The sequence below is a fragment of the Hylaeus volcanicus genome, chromosome 4 (genome assembly GCF_026283585.1).
Source record: "Hylaeus volcanicus isolate JK05 chromosome 4, UHH_iyHylVolc1.0_haploid, whole genome shotgun sequence".
NCBI classification, from domain to species: domain Eukaryota; kingdom Metazoa; phylum Arthropoda; class Insecta; order Hymenoptera; family Colletidae; genus Hylaeus; species Hylaeus volcanicus.
Window position 1 is genome coordinate 9913032 of NC_071979.1, and position 15515 is coordinate 9928546.

Below are 15515 nucleotides of genomic sequence, written 5' to 3' on the forward strand. Positions count from 1 at the left end.
AGAGAGAGAGAGAGAGAGAGAGAGAGAGAGAGAGAGAGAGAGAGAGAGAGAGAGAGAGAGAGAGAGAGAGCACAAACATCTTCCTATTTTGTTTGAGAAATCGAGGTTCCATTTTAATAAGGAGCAAGGAAATGAAAGGCTTCCTCCAAAGAAAAACGCTACCGGTGGATTCTTTAGCAAAGTGTAAAACGAAGATGCAAAAGCTTCTTCATGGCAACGACTACTTTAACTAACGCGTCTATTATGGGAACAATTTCACTGGAGACCGAACTTTCAGACGGTGACTGCTTCGCGCAAATATTTGTCTTCATCTGTTATGATTCGCTTGGACGAAAGTTCGTCGAACCTAAAAACCCTCGCAACTTTCGAGTCAGCGTTCTCTTGGCTGGCACTAACAGCATTTCCTGTTCCTTTAACTTTTTGAAAATTCGTCGAATAATTCCCTCGAATTAAAATTGAATTCCGCAACGGAGTCGAAAAGTAGTTGTATATTTAAAATTTATTCGAGTATTCGCAGCGCTGTCTAGTTTAGAGAACGCGTTCTTGTAGACGATTATGACTCCGTTGTCATGATCTAAAACGGACGCGACAAAGTAGAAGAAGAATAGTGTCGTCGGTCGTCGCGTAGACGACGCGCTTATTCAAAGAAACGGCGGGTTATACAACGAAGCGGCAAATGACTCGAGATAGGACTGGAAGCGCCACGCTTAAGACCCTCAAAGGGGCTCCGATTTAATTAGACGAAATAACGTCAGCGAACCTTCAAGGAGACACTGTTCTCGAAATTGGCCAGACAAAGTGTTCCTTTTTTCCGAGTAAAAACTTATACTCGCATTTCTCTTTCAGCCCACCCAATTACCTTAGCTCCACAAAGTGCTGACTGCGATTGGTCTATGGGTTGCGCTTATAGCTGAAATCATACATTCGTACGATGGATTGCATTTTTATAGGCGTTGATTTTACGTGGACGTTTTGAAAAAATCAATTTCGCGTCGATGTAATTTTAAATATCGGGATATTGAAGTATAGGGATGTAATCGTGGCACAATTCTACCAGAGAGCGATTTTACGTGAATAAATAAGTGGAAATAGCTGGGCGTAGCTCTCGCAAACGAAGCTTCCTTTTCAAAAAATTATTCTTACCGACTGTCGCGTGTACGCGCACTCAATCGCACAGATTAAATTTAAATGCCTGCATTAATCGATGAGCTGCAGCTCGTTATAATTATTACTGACACGAGAGAATATATCGGATAAAAATTGTAGAGTTTCGAGTTTTATTACGCTAATCAATGAAAATGGTTTGCAAAATGTCAAGTATTTAGAAAATGAAGCAACGTAATTTCATTAAACGAATTTTCGTTCAATCGTGTGACTGGGTTGGTGAGGTCATTATCATCATAATATTGGATGGTTTCAAAAACAAGTCAAAGGTTTTGTCAAAAACAAATTGAACGGCCTGGAATTTTCCATCGCCCACGTACACTGCATTAAGTACGTATCTCGAAGCGGATGATAAAGGGATGCTCGGCAGGCAGATTAATTAAACGTTTATTAGCTCGAATAATTAGACCCAATTTCTTTCACGAATCTTTCGTTACGACGGGTATAATCTCCCCATTGTCCTTACTTCGTACAAGTACTTTACAAAGAATTCATTTAAAAGCCTTGCGAGCTTGTTTCTTTTCTGCATTTTTTAAAGGTAATTTAATTTGCGTAGCCTTTGCGTTGCCGATGCCCACGTGTTTTTGTTCAATTTTCTAGCCAATTACGGCGGAAGTGAAGTATGTGTATTGATATTGGAATCTTCAAACAGAAATAATTGCCAGAACATAAAGTAAAAAACTAACAAAATGTTTGCACCGAGAGTTAAAAATATCAACTACTTCGTTATCTGGCGAATACCAGGAGATTTGCATTTAGATCAATGTAACAATTCACGGAAAAGCAACGACTTTTATTTCGAGCACTTTCTATAAAGGTAAGCAGCCGCACATTACCCGAGTACAAGAATGACTATAATTCGGAAACGAGGTCGAATAGGGCAGCCGTTTACGTGAACTTTTTCCATTGTTTCAGTGTCCTCAATCCACTGTTGAAGTCGCCCACATGTTACGATACAATGTATATTCTTCTAAGAGAATCACGAGCCGATGAGTGTTACGTATTTGGAAAACAAAGGTGGTTTTCCTGCCGAATGAAAGCTTCGTGAATAGTTACCTCTCATTGTTTCCAGTGACAATAACGATTGAAATATTAAATCGCAAGCGACAGGACACGAACAATGGATTACGGGGGCTGTCGAGCTTTAATTGCCCGCAATGGATATTAACTGCGCGCGCGGTCAAACTTAGATTCGCGTCGCTGAATCGTCCTCGAAGAGAGCTTTCCACTATCGCTGTTAAAAGGTAAAATTTCGTTCGGAGGTCTAGCGCTTTTTCGTTGTTCTCTTCGAATTTTTTTAATAAGAATCTCTGGGTGTGTTTCCGCGGAGAACGAATAAATTATCGCATCGACGAGCCACAAAAAAGTTGGAAAAAGTTCTCGCTGTCGGGGACGAAAGGCAAGAAAGGTAAGACGTTCCTGTAGAAAATTGCTGACAACTCCAGACGCGTCTGTACGATAAGACTCTGGCAATCTAAGCGCATAAGCTTCTTAAGAGCTTTGCCGTTTAATTAAGTAGAAGATACAGAAATATAGAGAGGTTCTTTTCTGGTTAGCTTATATACATATCTTAAGTAAAGGTTTGGGATCGAGACGGTCTGTGACACGTTCAGGACATCGCCAAATTTCGCGAGTTCCCCTATCGTTTACTCGTGTCTTGCATTTTTAAAAATCAACTCGTTCTCGGAAAATGCAAACAAATATTCTTTGCTTTAGATAGTATGACAATGCGAAATTTCTGTTTCTGGTATTTTTGAATGCTCGCGAGCAGAGGGTGCGAAGTTTGTTCAGCGCAACGTGTTTTATTGGCCGCTTGCTCGAGGCCAAGTGTTCCGACAACACGAACAAGCCGGCGTACAAATTAATAACCACGGCACACGAGGTCCGCGGAAACAAGAAATATTTGTCCGTCCGAAACGAATGTTCGTCGCGTGGTTTTAGTTTTTGATGCGTTCGTTACGATGTCCTTTTGACGGATCGTTCAGCTGTAATCGAAGAAACGTTTCGAGCGTAGTTCATCCAGTACGATGCATCAGGTCAAACGGAATTCTCTGTAACATTTCCACTTCCATTCTTTTCTTCAGTCGCTTATTCTTAGCGTGCAAAAAAAGAGCCACTATGGATATTTTAGAGTGCAATTATTCATGAGGCAATAACGATTCCGTTATAAATTTCACATTTGTCGGACGATTGCTCCCTATTTTCCAGATTGACAGGGAGTGGGAAAGTGGGTTGTCGCGTATCGGCGATGTAGCGACATCATAAATTTGCGCATCGACGTATCCCCTAGCTAGGATATTGCGAGTCGCGGCGTTATTTGCCGCCTTGATCTATGTACGTTTTCTCGCAATTCTAAAAAATTCTGAAAACCTGTCGATGGATATTTACATTCCACGAATTTTCGTATACGTCCTAGCTTCGTCGATATTTTCGTGTAATCGAACCAATACAGAACAATGTTTCTGATGGTTCTTACTGAAGAAGATAGGAAAGAAGCTCCATCGGATGACTAACAGGAAACGATCAGCTGGAAATTCATAGATAACCTCGAGTGAACAATCGAAACGAGCGAACCCCTTCCGTTTCGACAAAACGAACTATCGAGCAGAAAAATAAGCGTGGTTGAGTTAGCGAATCCGAACTCTCCATTATCGCGAATAAATCTATCCTCCCGCGGCTGAAATCGGATCGATCCGAGAAAGCTCTTTAATCGAGCCAAAGCCCCGGAAGCGGTGGAACCATTTAGAGTTTACCGGCGTCGCCATTCCATTTCAATCGCGCGATCTAATTGTTTCGCAGGTGGAGGAGCCACGAATCTCCCTGGATGATTGATCTTGCCTCGGCGAGAGTTCTCTTCGCGACTCTACGGGGAAACGTCCGCAAGTGGATCATTTGCCTGCTGGGAGCCACGCGCTGCAACTAACTTGGTATATTAAATTAGCGCGGGTCTCCAATTAATTAGTCGCTTTAAAGGATAATCCGTCTTCGTGCGCGTCGAACCAGCCAGCTCCCGCTGCGGTTTCTCTACGTTTAATTGCATCGAAAATTACGAGGACACGGGTTCGTTGCGACCATGTCTTGGCGAGTTCGCCAATTTCTCGTGGAACACGCGCCACCTCGCGAAACATCCCAATGTTATCGAAAGAGTGCAGTCTTGAGCATACATCGCAAATCTATCAAATATGCATATTTGTGCCACCGCGTTACTGTCGCAAAGTTCTTTTCTGAAATTCGAACACGTTTCTCTGGTTTCGCTGGTATTTATCATTCTGTTTGGGTTCAATCGTGGAATGTAACTACTCGTACAATTGCAATTGCGATGGTAAACGAAGCGATATCCATCGTCGTAAATGCTTCGTAATCATTGTATGTACGTACATAACGTTACACGTGTAACTAAAACTTGACCCGAATGCAGGTGTACGGTATCGCGACCCGTTGAGAAATATTTGAAGCTTGCGTCGATGGTAGCCGGATAGTTGGTTAAATTTCTGTCGAACCACCGACGTTCCAGCGGTCGACCGCTTCGGGCAGCCACCATCGAATAAAAGTTGGCGAATTCGAACAATGCGGACCTCACAGAACCGAGAAAGTTTCGTTTCTTTTCGCGAATCTCTCCTCCTCGACACTTTCCGCCATGCTTCCTCCGCGGAGCACTTATGTACGTCGCGAAGGTCTTAGCGAAGGTGTTACTTCGGAGTGAACTTCCGATCCGATAAGAAGGAGAGGGAGGCAGTAAAAGGGACTGGTCGAACGTGGACTGCGTGTACCGTATCTGAAGATTTCGAGAAAACGCGATCTATGATTTCTGTTCTTGGTTTCTGTATTGGCGAGAGCGTTCGTTTCCAGACTCAACTTGCAAAACATTGACAAGCTGGACCCAAAGCCGAACAATAACGGTCGAGTAAATAAAGGGTTGTGCGTGCAACAGTCGCGTTCAAAGTTCGTCGACGGTCCGGCATATATTTCGAACACGGTCCTGTATAATTGAATTCCATGTTTATTCATAAGCATCTATATGCATCGGAGATGAGTCGCGTTCACGTGTAGGATGAAAGTTCTTTAGTGTCAGCCCGAGCACAAAACGAATCTGGAAAACGCAGAGATCTCGTCGAATATTTAACATTCAAGAGACATTAATATATAAACGTTTTCAAGTTGAAGACTATTCGTTCGTAGGTGTCCCGGAACAAAGCGAGTAGACCCGGAAAGCGTTTCGTCGGGAACAAGAAGCAAGTAAGTAGAAAGTTACGACGGGAAAACATTGTGAATTATTAATGGCTGCGCGTACACGGTAGCGCTCGCGAAGCGTGAATACGCCATTTTCCTGATTCCATGGCGTAACTCTGTAAAATGAAATACCCTCTGACCCGTAAGCTATGGTGCCATTCAGCTATTTGCGCCGAATGCTCCGAGGTAACGCAGTCGCATAAGTCGTCGTCGTCATGTCATTACGTCGTACCCAGTGGGCGAACGCAGACGCTGCAGCTACAGATACCGTTGCGATATAGTATATATTGCTATTTCGATACGCGATTCCCGATACGCGATACGCGAACGCGCGTTAAACGCGACGACTTTCGGATAAGCGCGTTTACAACTGACCGGTGAGTTTGCTTTGGAAGCCGGGATCGCGATGTATCGATTGTCGAGCTTTACGCTATGCTCGTTTTGCATGTCCATACACGGCCCTCGTACACGATTAGTCGTGGATTATATGTTAGGAGATAGTTACAAAGCCACGTTAAGCGAAATAAAAGTACATCGTCGAAACGAAAGTCATCTCTAGCGAGACCACTCGTCTCCTTCGGACTCGAGTTCAAACTCGATAGCAATATATTTGGAATGGTCGGGCAGATAAATATGGCATCGAGGACTACTCTCAAACGTTCTATGCAGCGACGGTTTGCCAGATTTCGGTCAAGTGATTTTAAGCAAGGATGCTCTGCGGTACAGACCGCCTAAGAAGTCTCGGCGACGGAGTTTCGAAAACCATTAGGGAAGTTAACGCTGGTAAGATGTAACGCTCGAAAGATTGCTGAAAAGCTTCGGATAGACCGTTCCAGTACAACCACTCGTTTAAACTGGCTTGGAAAGATTAAGAATGACAGACGAATAGTTTTCTCGGGAATCGGTTGGCGATAATCGAACGTATTTACAGGGTTTATATCGTGGTAACGAATCGCTTCCTCTGTAACTATCAGAAACGCATACTGCAATTTTATTTCTGTACAAACAAAGCATTCGCGCTGAGTAGATAAAAACGGCGTACACGTCGACCGACGCTTGGAAGCGTTTCGCGGTGTTAGCTGACCGCAACAACGTTTGCAAAGTAGTTGGGGATCATTGTCGCCTACGGCGCATTTTTGTCTCTCTGCATCGAGCCACGCCGTTACTTTCCACTTTCTGATCTCCCCTCGTGCTTTTTACCTCCGTCCACGAGTTTTCAACGTCATCCGTTGTGGCCCTCAGAGCGAGCTTTTGCGAAAAATTCCGGGACGCGAGTCACTCGTGCGCGGACAAAGTGTTTCGTGCACGGAACCACTCTTCGCCTACTCGAAAAAAGAACTGGTCCTGGATTTTTTAATTGCGTTCACTGGCAGCGGTTTCCCTCAGAAAATGCCACCCTTGAAATTACAGGATCGTTTTCGAATTACTAAACTGCTCGACTAATTTCTCATCTTCTTTTACTTCCCTCTGTTGAAAAGCTCGGATGAAACTTTCGAAAGCTTTTATACTGGATTGGTGTCCCTCGAATGTTTGAATGCCAACGGACAGTTGGAGAAGGACAGCCTCCCACTTCTAGCTTTCGACAATACCGATCGCACGCGTTTTAAATTCAATGGATTTCATTGTTTTATAAATCTACTAGCCAATCCTGGCGGACGTTGTCCCGCCAATACAACAATAATCATATTTTTCAAAATCTTACTCGCGATCTCAATAATGGATATGGATTCGATAGGCACAGTGGCTTGTCAGCGACGATACGTTTTACTTACGAACAATGGATTTTATAATTTTACTATATACATACATGGAAAGCTACATATATAGTAAAAATCCTTTTTTATTTTTCAATTCATGGCTTTGTTATGAAAAATATGAGCAGTTGTCGGTAGAAATGTCGGATACCTCTTGGAGATGAATGACTTGTGCCAATAAGAATTGAAAAGTCCTTCTCCATTTTCCAATCCGACTGTTCGTTTCGGAGATATTCGCAGTGAAAGCTTGTTACGTGAGCGAACTGCAAGGACCACGTAGAGTGGGCGCGAGTGCTTAGTCTCGTGACTGCGTCCGCGCGAGCGCATGTAGTACGTGCCGAAGCGCGCGAACGTAACCGAAAGGTAAACAAACAAACCCCTGCTCCGAACGGGCCGCGTCGAGAGTCCCAACATGCTACACTTTAATCGCTTCTATCTCGGTAACGAATGATCGGATCGGAAAATGATACAGGACTTTTTGATTCCGGTGGACACGAGCAATTGATCTTGAGAGGTTTTAAGTTTTAGCTATCATTTTATAGAGTCGATCAAGGCGATTTACTTAAATTTTTTACATGCAACGTCTCTCGAGAAGTGTTGCAAATGATGCAATTATAAATGTATTATAATGGAAAAGCTACAATTGAAACAATTACAAGGAAGTTGACAAAGTAAGCTCTGGTCGAATCGATAAATTTATTAATTACCTAGCGACGACAGTTTCGATAACTGCATTTGTATCGAACAGACGGAAATCGATGGCGAGAATTCCAATTAACGAATCGATATCGTGACAATTACTTTTGCAAGAATTAACGCGATAATAGAGACTTGTCGTAATGGGAGCAGCTAGTCAATAGTTGCACCGATAGTTGACCGAACGGCAGAGATTCTAATTAACGAGAAGCGAACGCGAGTCGCGCGTTTCACCCTCCAAATAAATCGTGCGCGCGGACAGCCCCGATAAACAAGCCTATGTACAGTGGGAATCGATGACAAAAAGTAATTGAACACCGCGCATACGTACCAGACGAGAGAATTTGATTTTTGCGATCCGCGGCAAATTAAACGATTGGCTCGTTTTTTTGCTAGCTAACTAACTTTCCGATTCTTTCACACCTTCAAAATCATTTATAATTGAAACATTATAAACGATTCCTAAGAAAAACTTGAAATTACTTATAAAAGAAACCGATATACTAAAGTAATGCTGAAATTAAAACAAAAAGCAAAGAAATGTTTATTGATCATAGGGTGTTTTGAAAATACGACGGGTCAGTACAATGGAAAATCTAAAGGAACCTAAATTCTCATCTAATCCGTAAGCCAGCCTCTGTTTAATAGAAAACTAAATGAATAAGGAGGTAACGCGTCCTTATCGCGTCACGTGTAAGTGTTTTGCAGTACGTATAAATTCTATATTGACTTACCGTGCAGCAGTATCGCGAAGAAGAAAATGCAGGTCACCTTGGCCAACGTGTCCCAGCCGTTCGCATTCCCGCCGTACCGTGAATTCGTTCCCAGTGCTTTTACGGTCCATCGTTTCCGGTACATTTCGCGACACCACTTTCGAACCCGTGCCAGCCCGGCCGGAGCGATACGTCTTTTCTGCCGACAATAAACAGAAATTCTCTTCGCACATCGAATCGACCTCTCGACACTCGTCACTTTTACATGCCGGCATGTCACGCGACTATCGCTGGACCGTTCTACGGTCGATTATCATTCTCTTCATTTCCATAAAGGAACAAAAATTATGAGTTGAAAAACGATGCTTTCGTACTTGAATCGTGATTCGGCCGAATTTGCACGTAATACATGAAATAATTGGGAATAGGTTGGAAAAAGATCTACAGAAAAAGCAATGTAGGTAAGATCTCGTCAAAACGATGCAACAAGTTGCCATTCGCATGTTGCGTGTAAAATATGCAGCTGGGATCGCGTAATCTGGTATATAATTTGATACTTTTATAAATTTAACCAATTACGAGCATAATTGAAAATAAAAGAATGAAAATAAAAATTAATACTGGATATTTGTGTAAGGTATATCACTTCGATTGGACCAATCTGTAGAGTAATAATATAAATATTTTGAATGCAATTTGGAACACGGAGTAACCGTTACGAAAGTGATGCGGCAGCAATTTGCGATGTTTACAGTTTCGATGACCTATTTACGAATTTATTATCCGTCAGATATTACACTGCAATGATCTGCTTGTTATACGATCCCACTGATATATCTGCGAAATTTGTGTGCGAGTAAATTGAAATCAATCTCAGAAACATATAATGCTATTAAGGCAACGAGCGTCGAACGCGCAAAAAATTGTTCAACTTTTTATTAAAAATGATTAGTTTCGCGCCTCGAGCTGTGTTTGCTAACAACGAAACATAATCGAGACAATTATTACGCGTAATGCGATGGTCGAAGAATTAATATCACTTGTCGATACATTTCCGGGAATTCTTCAGCGTCCGGAACTTCGATACTCTATGAATCGTATTTGTACAGTGGTGTCGAATAAGTAATAGCGAATGAGCGGTGAATTTGCCATGGCCTATCGATTCGTTTTGTTACAGGGACACGTATGACTCGATGGATATTAGGAAATTTATCTTGTTTCTATGTGTGAACGTATTTGCCTTATACTAGGCGTTCAAAAAACCTTCAGAAACTCTTTTAACATTACATTATCCTATACGAAAATTTGTAAATATTTTTAACGTAAGGATGGATCGATTGTTCTCGTTGGACCTATATTTTTATTCGAAATTCTCACTGTACCTTTCACGACCGGGTGTAACGATTTCCACCGACGCGAAAGTGTTGCTAAAGGGAAGGTAAAAATTCATTTGAAACGTTCGATGACGAACGAGATTTGGATTTCAACTAACGAGCTAACGATATTCCATTCGAGCACGGACGAGTAATTCTTGTCGAAATTTTACTGAAATTTATGCAAACGCAAATGCAAATGAAACACACGTGTCCAGGAACGTCGTCGCTAGGAGATGAACGAATCACGGAATGGCCAGTTACCCTATTCTCTATTTCCTACGTTTTTATCGGAAAAAATGGACTTTTGACGCGTCTGTCAGAGCAAAGTGTTCCTGGCTAATTTTTCTCCAACTTGCACGTAACTTACGATACTCTGCGAGAACGTTTATCCTTGCGTAACTTCACCGGAACGTTCTGCGTACCGGGTCGATCACGTGTCACTTCGAGATACTTATGTTCGTTTAACTCTATGTCTCTCTTTACGTCGATGGAACACTTCGCGCAGAAGATATTCGCGCCGCGTATTATGATCCACCCATAGAGAAACGTGAGAAAATTAAAAATATAAACGAGGCGTGTTAAAATTGATAGTCCAAACTGTGAGCGCATGTATCAATATGGGTATGGAAATAAACGGTTTTCCAGATAGAAATAAAAATATAGTTTCATCGTAACAAGTATTCGAAACGAGTCCGCTCGTTTCGATATATACATCGATACGTTTTCTCGTTAACATTCACACGCGCTCGAAAATGCGTTCGGTAGGTGTTTGATAAAATAAACAAAGACACGTTTCATACTACGAAGAATGTAATATAAGGCAAGGGAGAACTTGGAAACCGTTGTTTCAACGCCTACGTTAGTTTTCTGTTTATTTCTGTTTATTATACGTACCCAAAACTTGAACCATCAATTGTATTTTAGCATACTTTGTATAAATCCTTGAAATTCGCACAAGTATCGTTATTAAAAGCGAAAGCAGTATTTGGTCGATAACTTGATACTTGAATATTTAACGAATTTTATACTCGTTCTCGTGCGGAAGCTCTCAACGACGCGACGCGAGTCGAACATACATACATCACTGATCGTCGGATACGCCGGTCCAAATACGTTTTAACCAACAAAGTCACACAAGTACAGAACGAAAAATAGCATCGGTACGACTTGAAGCAATAACTTCATAGTTGGGTAGCATGAGGTTTGTTCGCGTACAGAAGATCGTTTTAAGTCACTTTGTAGGAACGTTGGAATCGAGTTGCTCACCAACACCTCTCCGTAAATTCGTGCAGCACGTCGAGACGGCACGGATCGGAACGCGGCGAACGAAGAATCCTCCGCAAGTCGTATTTCCACGTGACAAGTCGATGCATTTTCATTCAGCGCGCCGATGTAGCGACGGATGCATCCGATTCGTGGCGACTCGCGCAGCGTTCGCTTTTCTTAAACTGACACACGTTCGTCATTCGGCACGCACACTCGGTCGCGTGGACATGACTCGTCGCGTGCACGCACGCATGGTCGGTACCACGAGCAGCGCCTAAGGAGAAACTGAAACGTCCCGAAACTCGACGACCAGACGGAGACGGAGCGAGAGTGGAAGGGGCAGAAGGAGGAAAGCAGCGGATTGATAAGATGAATAGGCGGATAAGTAGACGGGCGAAAGGAGACGCGAGTCGAGATCAACAAGAGGGAGAAAGAGGCAAGCGAGAGGATCGAGTAAGACGGAGCTGCGCGAACGGATCGTCGGCGTCGAGGGAAATGCTGCTGTGCTGGAGACCGCGATCCAACTGCGCCCGCGCTTAGCCAGATATCAACCCCCAACGACCCTCGACTCCTGCCACCTCCGTCCGCCGCCCTCCGCGACGCGATCCACTCCGCGCTGCCCTCGCTAGCAGCTCTGCCAGCAATGCCGACGGTGCCGCTAACGGCAGTCGATAGCGGTTGTATTATTATTGCGGTGATCGACGCCTCGACCATTATGCGCGACATCGTATCCGTTGCCTGTTAAATTCGATAGCGCGATTGCCTGTTACGATGACGCGTTCCCCTGGCAGAACTCGATACAATTGCGCCAAGATTTCACCTGCAAACTACCACCGATAACCTTTGCATCCACCAATATTTCTAATCTGTTCTATCCTGCCACAACCGTATGCTAATTATTATTATTGCATCACCGAGCTCTACGTTTCGATAAAGATATTGAAATTGTTGTACATAGAACGAAGCAAAGTCGGCCACGTCTTACCGTTTCCGATACCTACCCTCGTGTTCTCTGAAATAACTTTTTCGCTTTACAGGCAGTTATCGACTCGGAATCGTATGGCCTTAGTCGTTGTCGGAATCCTAGGTACTACGAGGAAGCTCATAGCCAGTAGTCGGTGTCACGCGCTATTACTGGTTCGATCTGCCTAGTGTCTTCTATTGTTATCGTCCACCGCATTTTCGTGACTGAAACATTGAAACTACCGATCGTGGAACGGATCGAATCGTTAATTCGGATACAGCTTCGTTGATATCACACCTACCCTTGTTTCTTATCGTTAACAGAGAAACGCATTCATATAAATCATTCATATAAATCAACGATCGACGTATGTACCTTCGTTTCATCCGAACAATACCAAATAATACATGCATCGAATAGAAGAGCAACGAATATCGAGAACACCGGTCGAAGCGTTGTTTGAATCATTGTTGGAATAATTTTCTGGTTTTTTAGGAATGAGGCAGTTGGATCACGTCGAGCGTTAAATTTCGTAATGGCGCCATTCGCTGGAATATTTCACCAAGGGTGCGAATCGTCGTAAAAAGTATACGAATCTCGTGGTTATCGATCATTGTCGCATTCAGAGATTACTCGACTGGCCTCAATTTTCGTTTATGGTGCGCTACGCGGACGACGAGCTCATAAATACCAAGACCAAATGGGCCACGAGGATGGTGTCCTTGTATATCGATCAACTTCGCGTAGAATCCTGTAATTCTCGTGCAGTCGCAAATGATTGTATACGACTTTGAGGGAAGAGCAGTTCGTCGTTGGAGTCGATACGACGCGACGCCAACGTCGCGAGCTTTGGCGAACGTTCCAATCTCTAAATTGAAATACTTTGCGTGTTTTGATGGCGAACTTCGCGAGCCCAAAAACGAAGGATTCAAGTATAGCGGTAGCTTAGCGCCATAATAATTCTTCGTTGCGTTTCGTTGCACGTGTGCGAAAAGTAGGCTATCTCTTTAATAATTCCTTAAAACGGTGCTCATTACTTTGCGATGACCTCGTTTAACCGTGAAGGATATTTCATAGTTTCCTACCTCGAGCTCTTGTTCGCATACATTTTTCGAAAACGTAGCTCTCGCAACGAGCGTATATCTCCCTACGAATTCTTAAGCGCAGGTGAACCTTTCTCTTCCATAATATTAACTGTTCCTTTTCGATCGCCCAATTTTTAAACTACGCCATTACTGTACGCGCTATTCCCCAATGACGTGGATTTATCTATCCAAGTTCAAATACGATAATTTGTATTTTCAATGATGTTTGAATTGAGTTTCGGTTACTTTCGTTTAATACTTTAGAATGGAAGCGGTGGCGGTAACCACGCAATCCTATTTCGGTAATTTCTTAAAGAATTTGACGAAGCGTTCGGTTAAGGTAGTTTACGAACAGCATGCGACAACAATTAAGCGCATTAGCGCTTAGGTAGCAGACGCGGGTAGAAGGAAAGTTTCGCAGGCGTGCCGGCCGCTGACGAGGAATTAGCAGACAGTCTTCGCGAGATTAACTACCGCAAGCTTACGTGGGTCTGCAACTCGCAAAGATCGAGGATCACAACTCCGCACCCTGTTAACGCTCTTATCTAAGAAAGGGACACGCCATCCCCGTGTCCGTGACTCGACTATCCGAAAGTTTAGCAGTCCAAGGGGGGCTGGAAAACTTCGTAGATGTACAGGAACGTTAGAGCCAAGCGCGCGTGAACGCACAAAGAAATACCGTCTCGTTGATATTCGTAATTGTCGAAAGTAATCTATCTTGTAGAATCTAATTTTAAATTAGATAATTACCAAGAGTTGTTTAGTTGTATACAGTCGTATGCATTGTCAGAACGAGCTTCTTGTTTTTAACGGGTTCTTGTTATATCTGTTTCATCGGTTTACCCAAAAACGTTGCAAAAATATCGGTCACGCGAGGCTCATTAGCATTTAGAACGGCGAGGGATTTAAACTCAGGCTGTGACTGCTGGATCACGACACGATATGCATAGGATTATCTAGGAGCACCTGGACAATAATAAACTAATCCATTTACGAAGAAAACGAGTTACTTTCCCGTCCTCTTTGGGAACAACCCCATTTCTCTTTCCGCGATGCTCCAGAACAGACTTTTACTTTTCATTTTTCACCTTTCATTTCCATTTTCATTTTCATTTTCATTTTGATGCGGCACGTCACGAGGTTGTAACGAGAAAATAAGTAATGCGAGTAACATCGTATATGTGTAACGTCTTCCACAGATAGCGGAATAGCCGACGTTTCGGAAGTTCTGCGCTTCGCGTTGCCTCGGAGTCGATTTTTCTGACAATTTCGTAAACTCACGGAACGCCAAGTATTTTTTCATTCTTCCATATTACCTTCTCCGTCGAGTTATTCGATTCGGCAGAATCCCGTGATAGGCAGTGCTGCGAGAGAGGATCGCGCAAAGCACCACGATGCCACGAGTTACTGCAACGGCGTCCGCATTACCCCAACGCGTCGCGTCGCGTCGCGTCTGGTTGCAACTTAAGCGTGTAAACGCAGCTGCTTTGTATTTGCGGCCTGGCCTCGTCGAGTCGAGCGATTATATCACGGCTCGTGGAAATCCGAGGATTCTTGGTGAACGCCATCTGTCGCCAAGCTAGGTCCGTGCTTCGTGGCGCGCGAGAAGTTACAGCCTTCGCTCAAAACAGATTGTCGTTAGAAACAACTCACTACGTACACCGAACTTACTTAAGTATCCACAGTTGCCAGTTCTTACATTTCCCTAGATCTCTATCTCTGTTTCGTATTTGCATTTTAAAGGTAAATGGTAAAACGTCCACAAGAAATAAAAGAATTTTCCCCTTTCACTTCTAAAGTTGACGTTATTCTCTCAACCACCGGAACGACCGAATTTTATTTTCATACTTTAAACACGGTACATCGTTTATGCGCGAAACTTTGGATGCTCACTCATCTCGTTAATGTCCTAGGTAAAAGTGCACCGGTAATATGCTTGTCAAACGAAGTGTTTATGGAATTAACCTCGATCGCTTTACCCAGTTCGATTTAATTTTCTTCTTAACGAGCTCATTTTGCGCGGCGCGATTATTTATTTAACGGGGCGAATGAAACGTTTATTTAAAACACATTTAATTATTCGACAAGGATAGAGTAGTATTATCACGAAGCGTTTTGAAATAACGGTCGCTTCGACAAGTCATAAAATTCAAACTCGCTGAATTCTATATCCAAAAGCTACTCAACTTTGAAGAACGTTGGATAGTATTCGTGGCGTGCGAAACTTTGTATTTGTTGGTACACTAGGAATGGGAACTATGATAAAC

The 15515-nt window shown here is 43.1% G+C and overlaps 1 protein-coding gene across 3 annotated transcripts in view; it reads right to left on the reverse strand.

Annotated features, from left to right (window-relative positions):
* Nucleotides 1-11739, reverse strand: part of LOC128875112 (zwei Ig domain protein zig-8-like) — a 36794-nt gene extending 25055 nt beyond the window's left edge. Inside the window, exons 1-2 of one of the 3 annotated variants that reach the window (XM_054120469.1) lie at nucleotides 11200-11739; nucleotides 8579-8756 (exon numbers count right to left, since the gene is read on the reverse strand). In XM_054120469.1, the coding sequence (XP_053976444.1) occupies nucleotides 8579-8702 (124 nt within the window). In that variant the 5' untranslated portion in view covers nucleotides 8703-8756; nucleotides 11200-11739. Of the gene's footprint in view, nucleotides 1-8578; nucleotides 8757-10827; nucleotides 10924-11199 lie in introns of those variants that run through there. The other 2 variants (XM_054120466.1, XM_054120468.1) reach the window with 2 other exon arrangements.
* Nucleotides 11740-15515: the final 3776 nt, after the last annotated feature.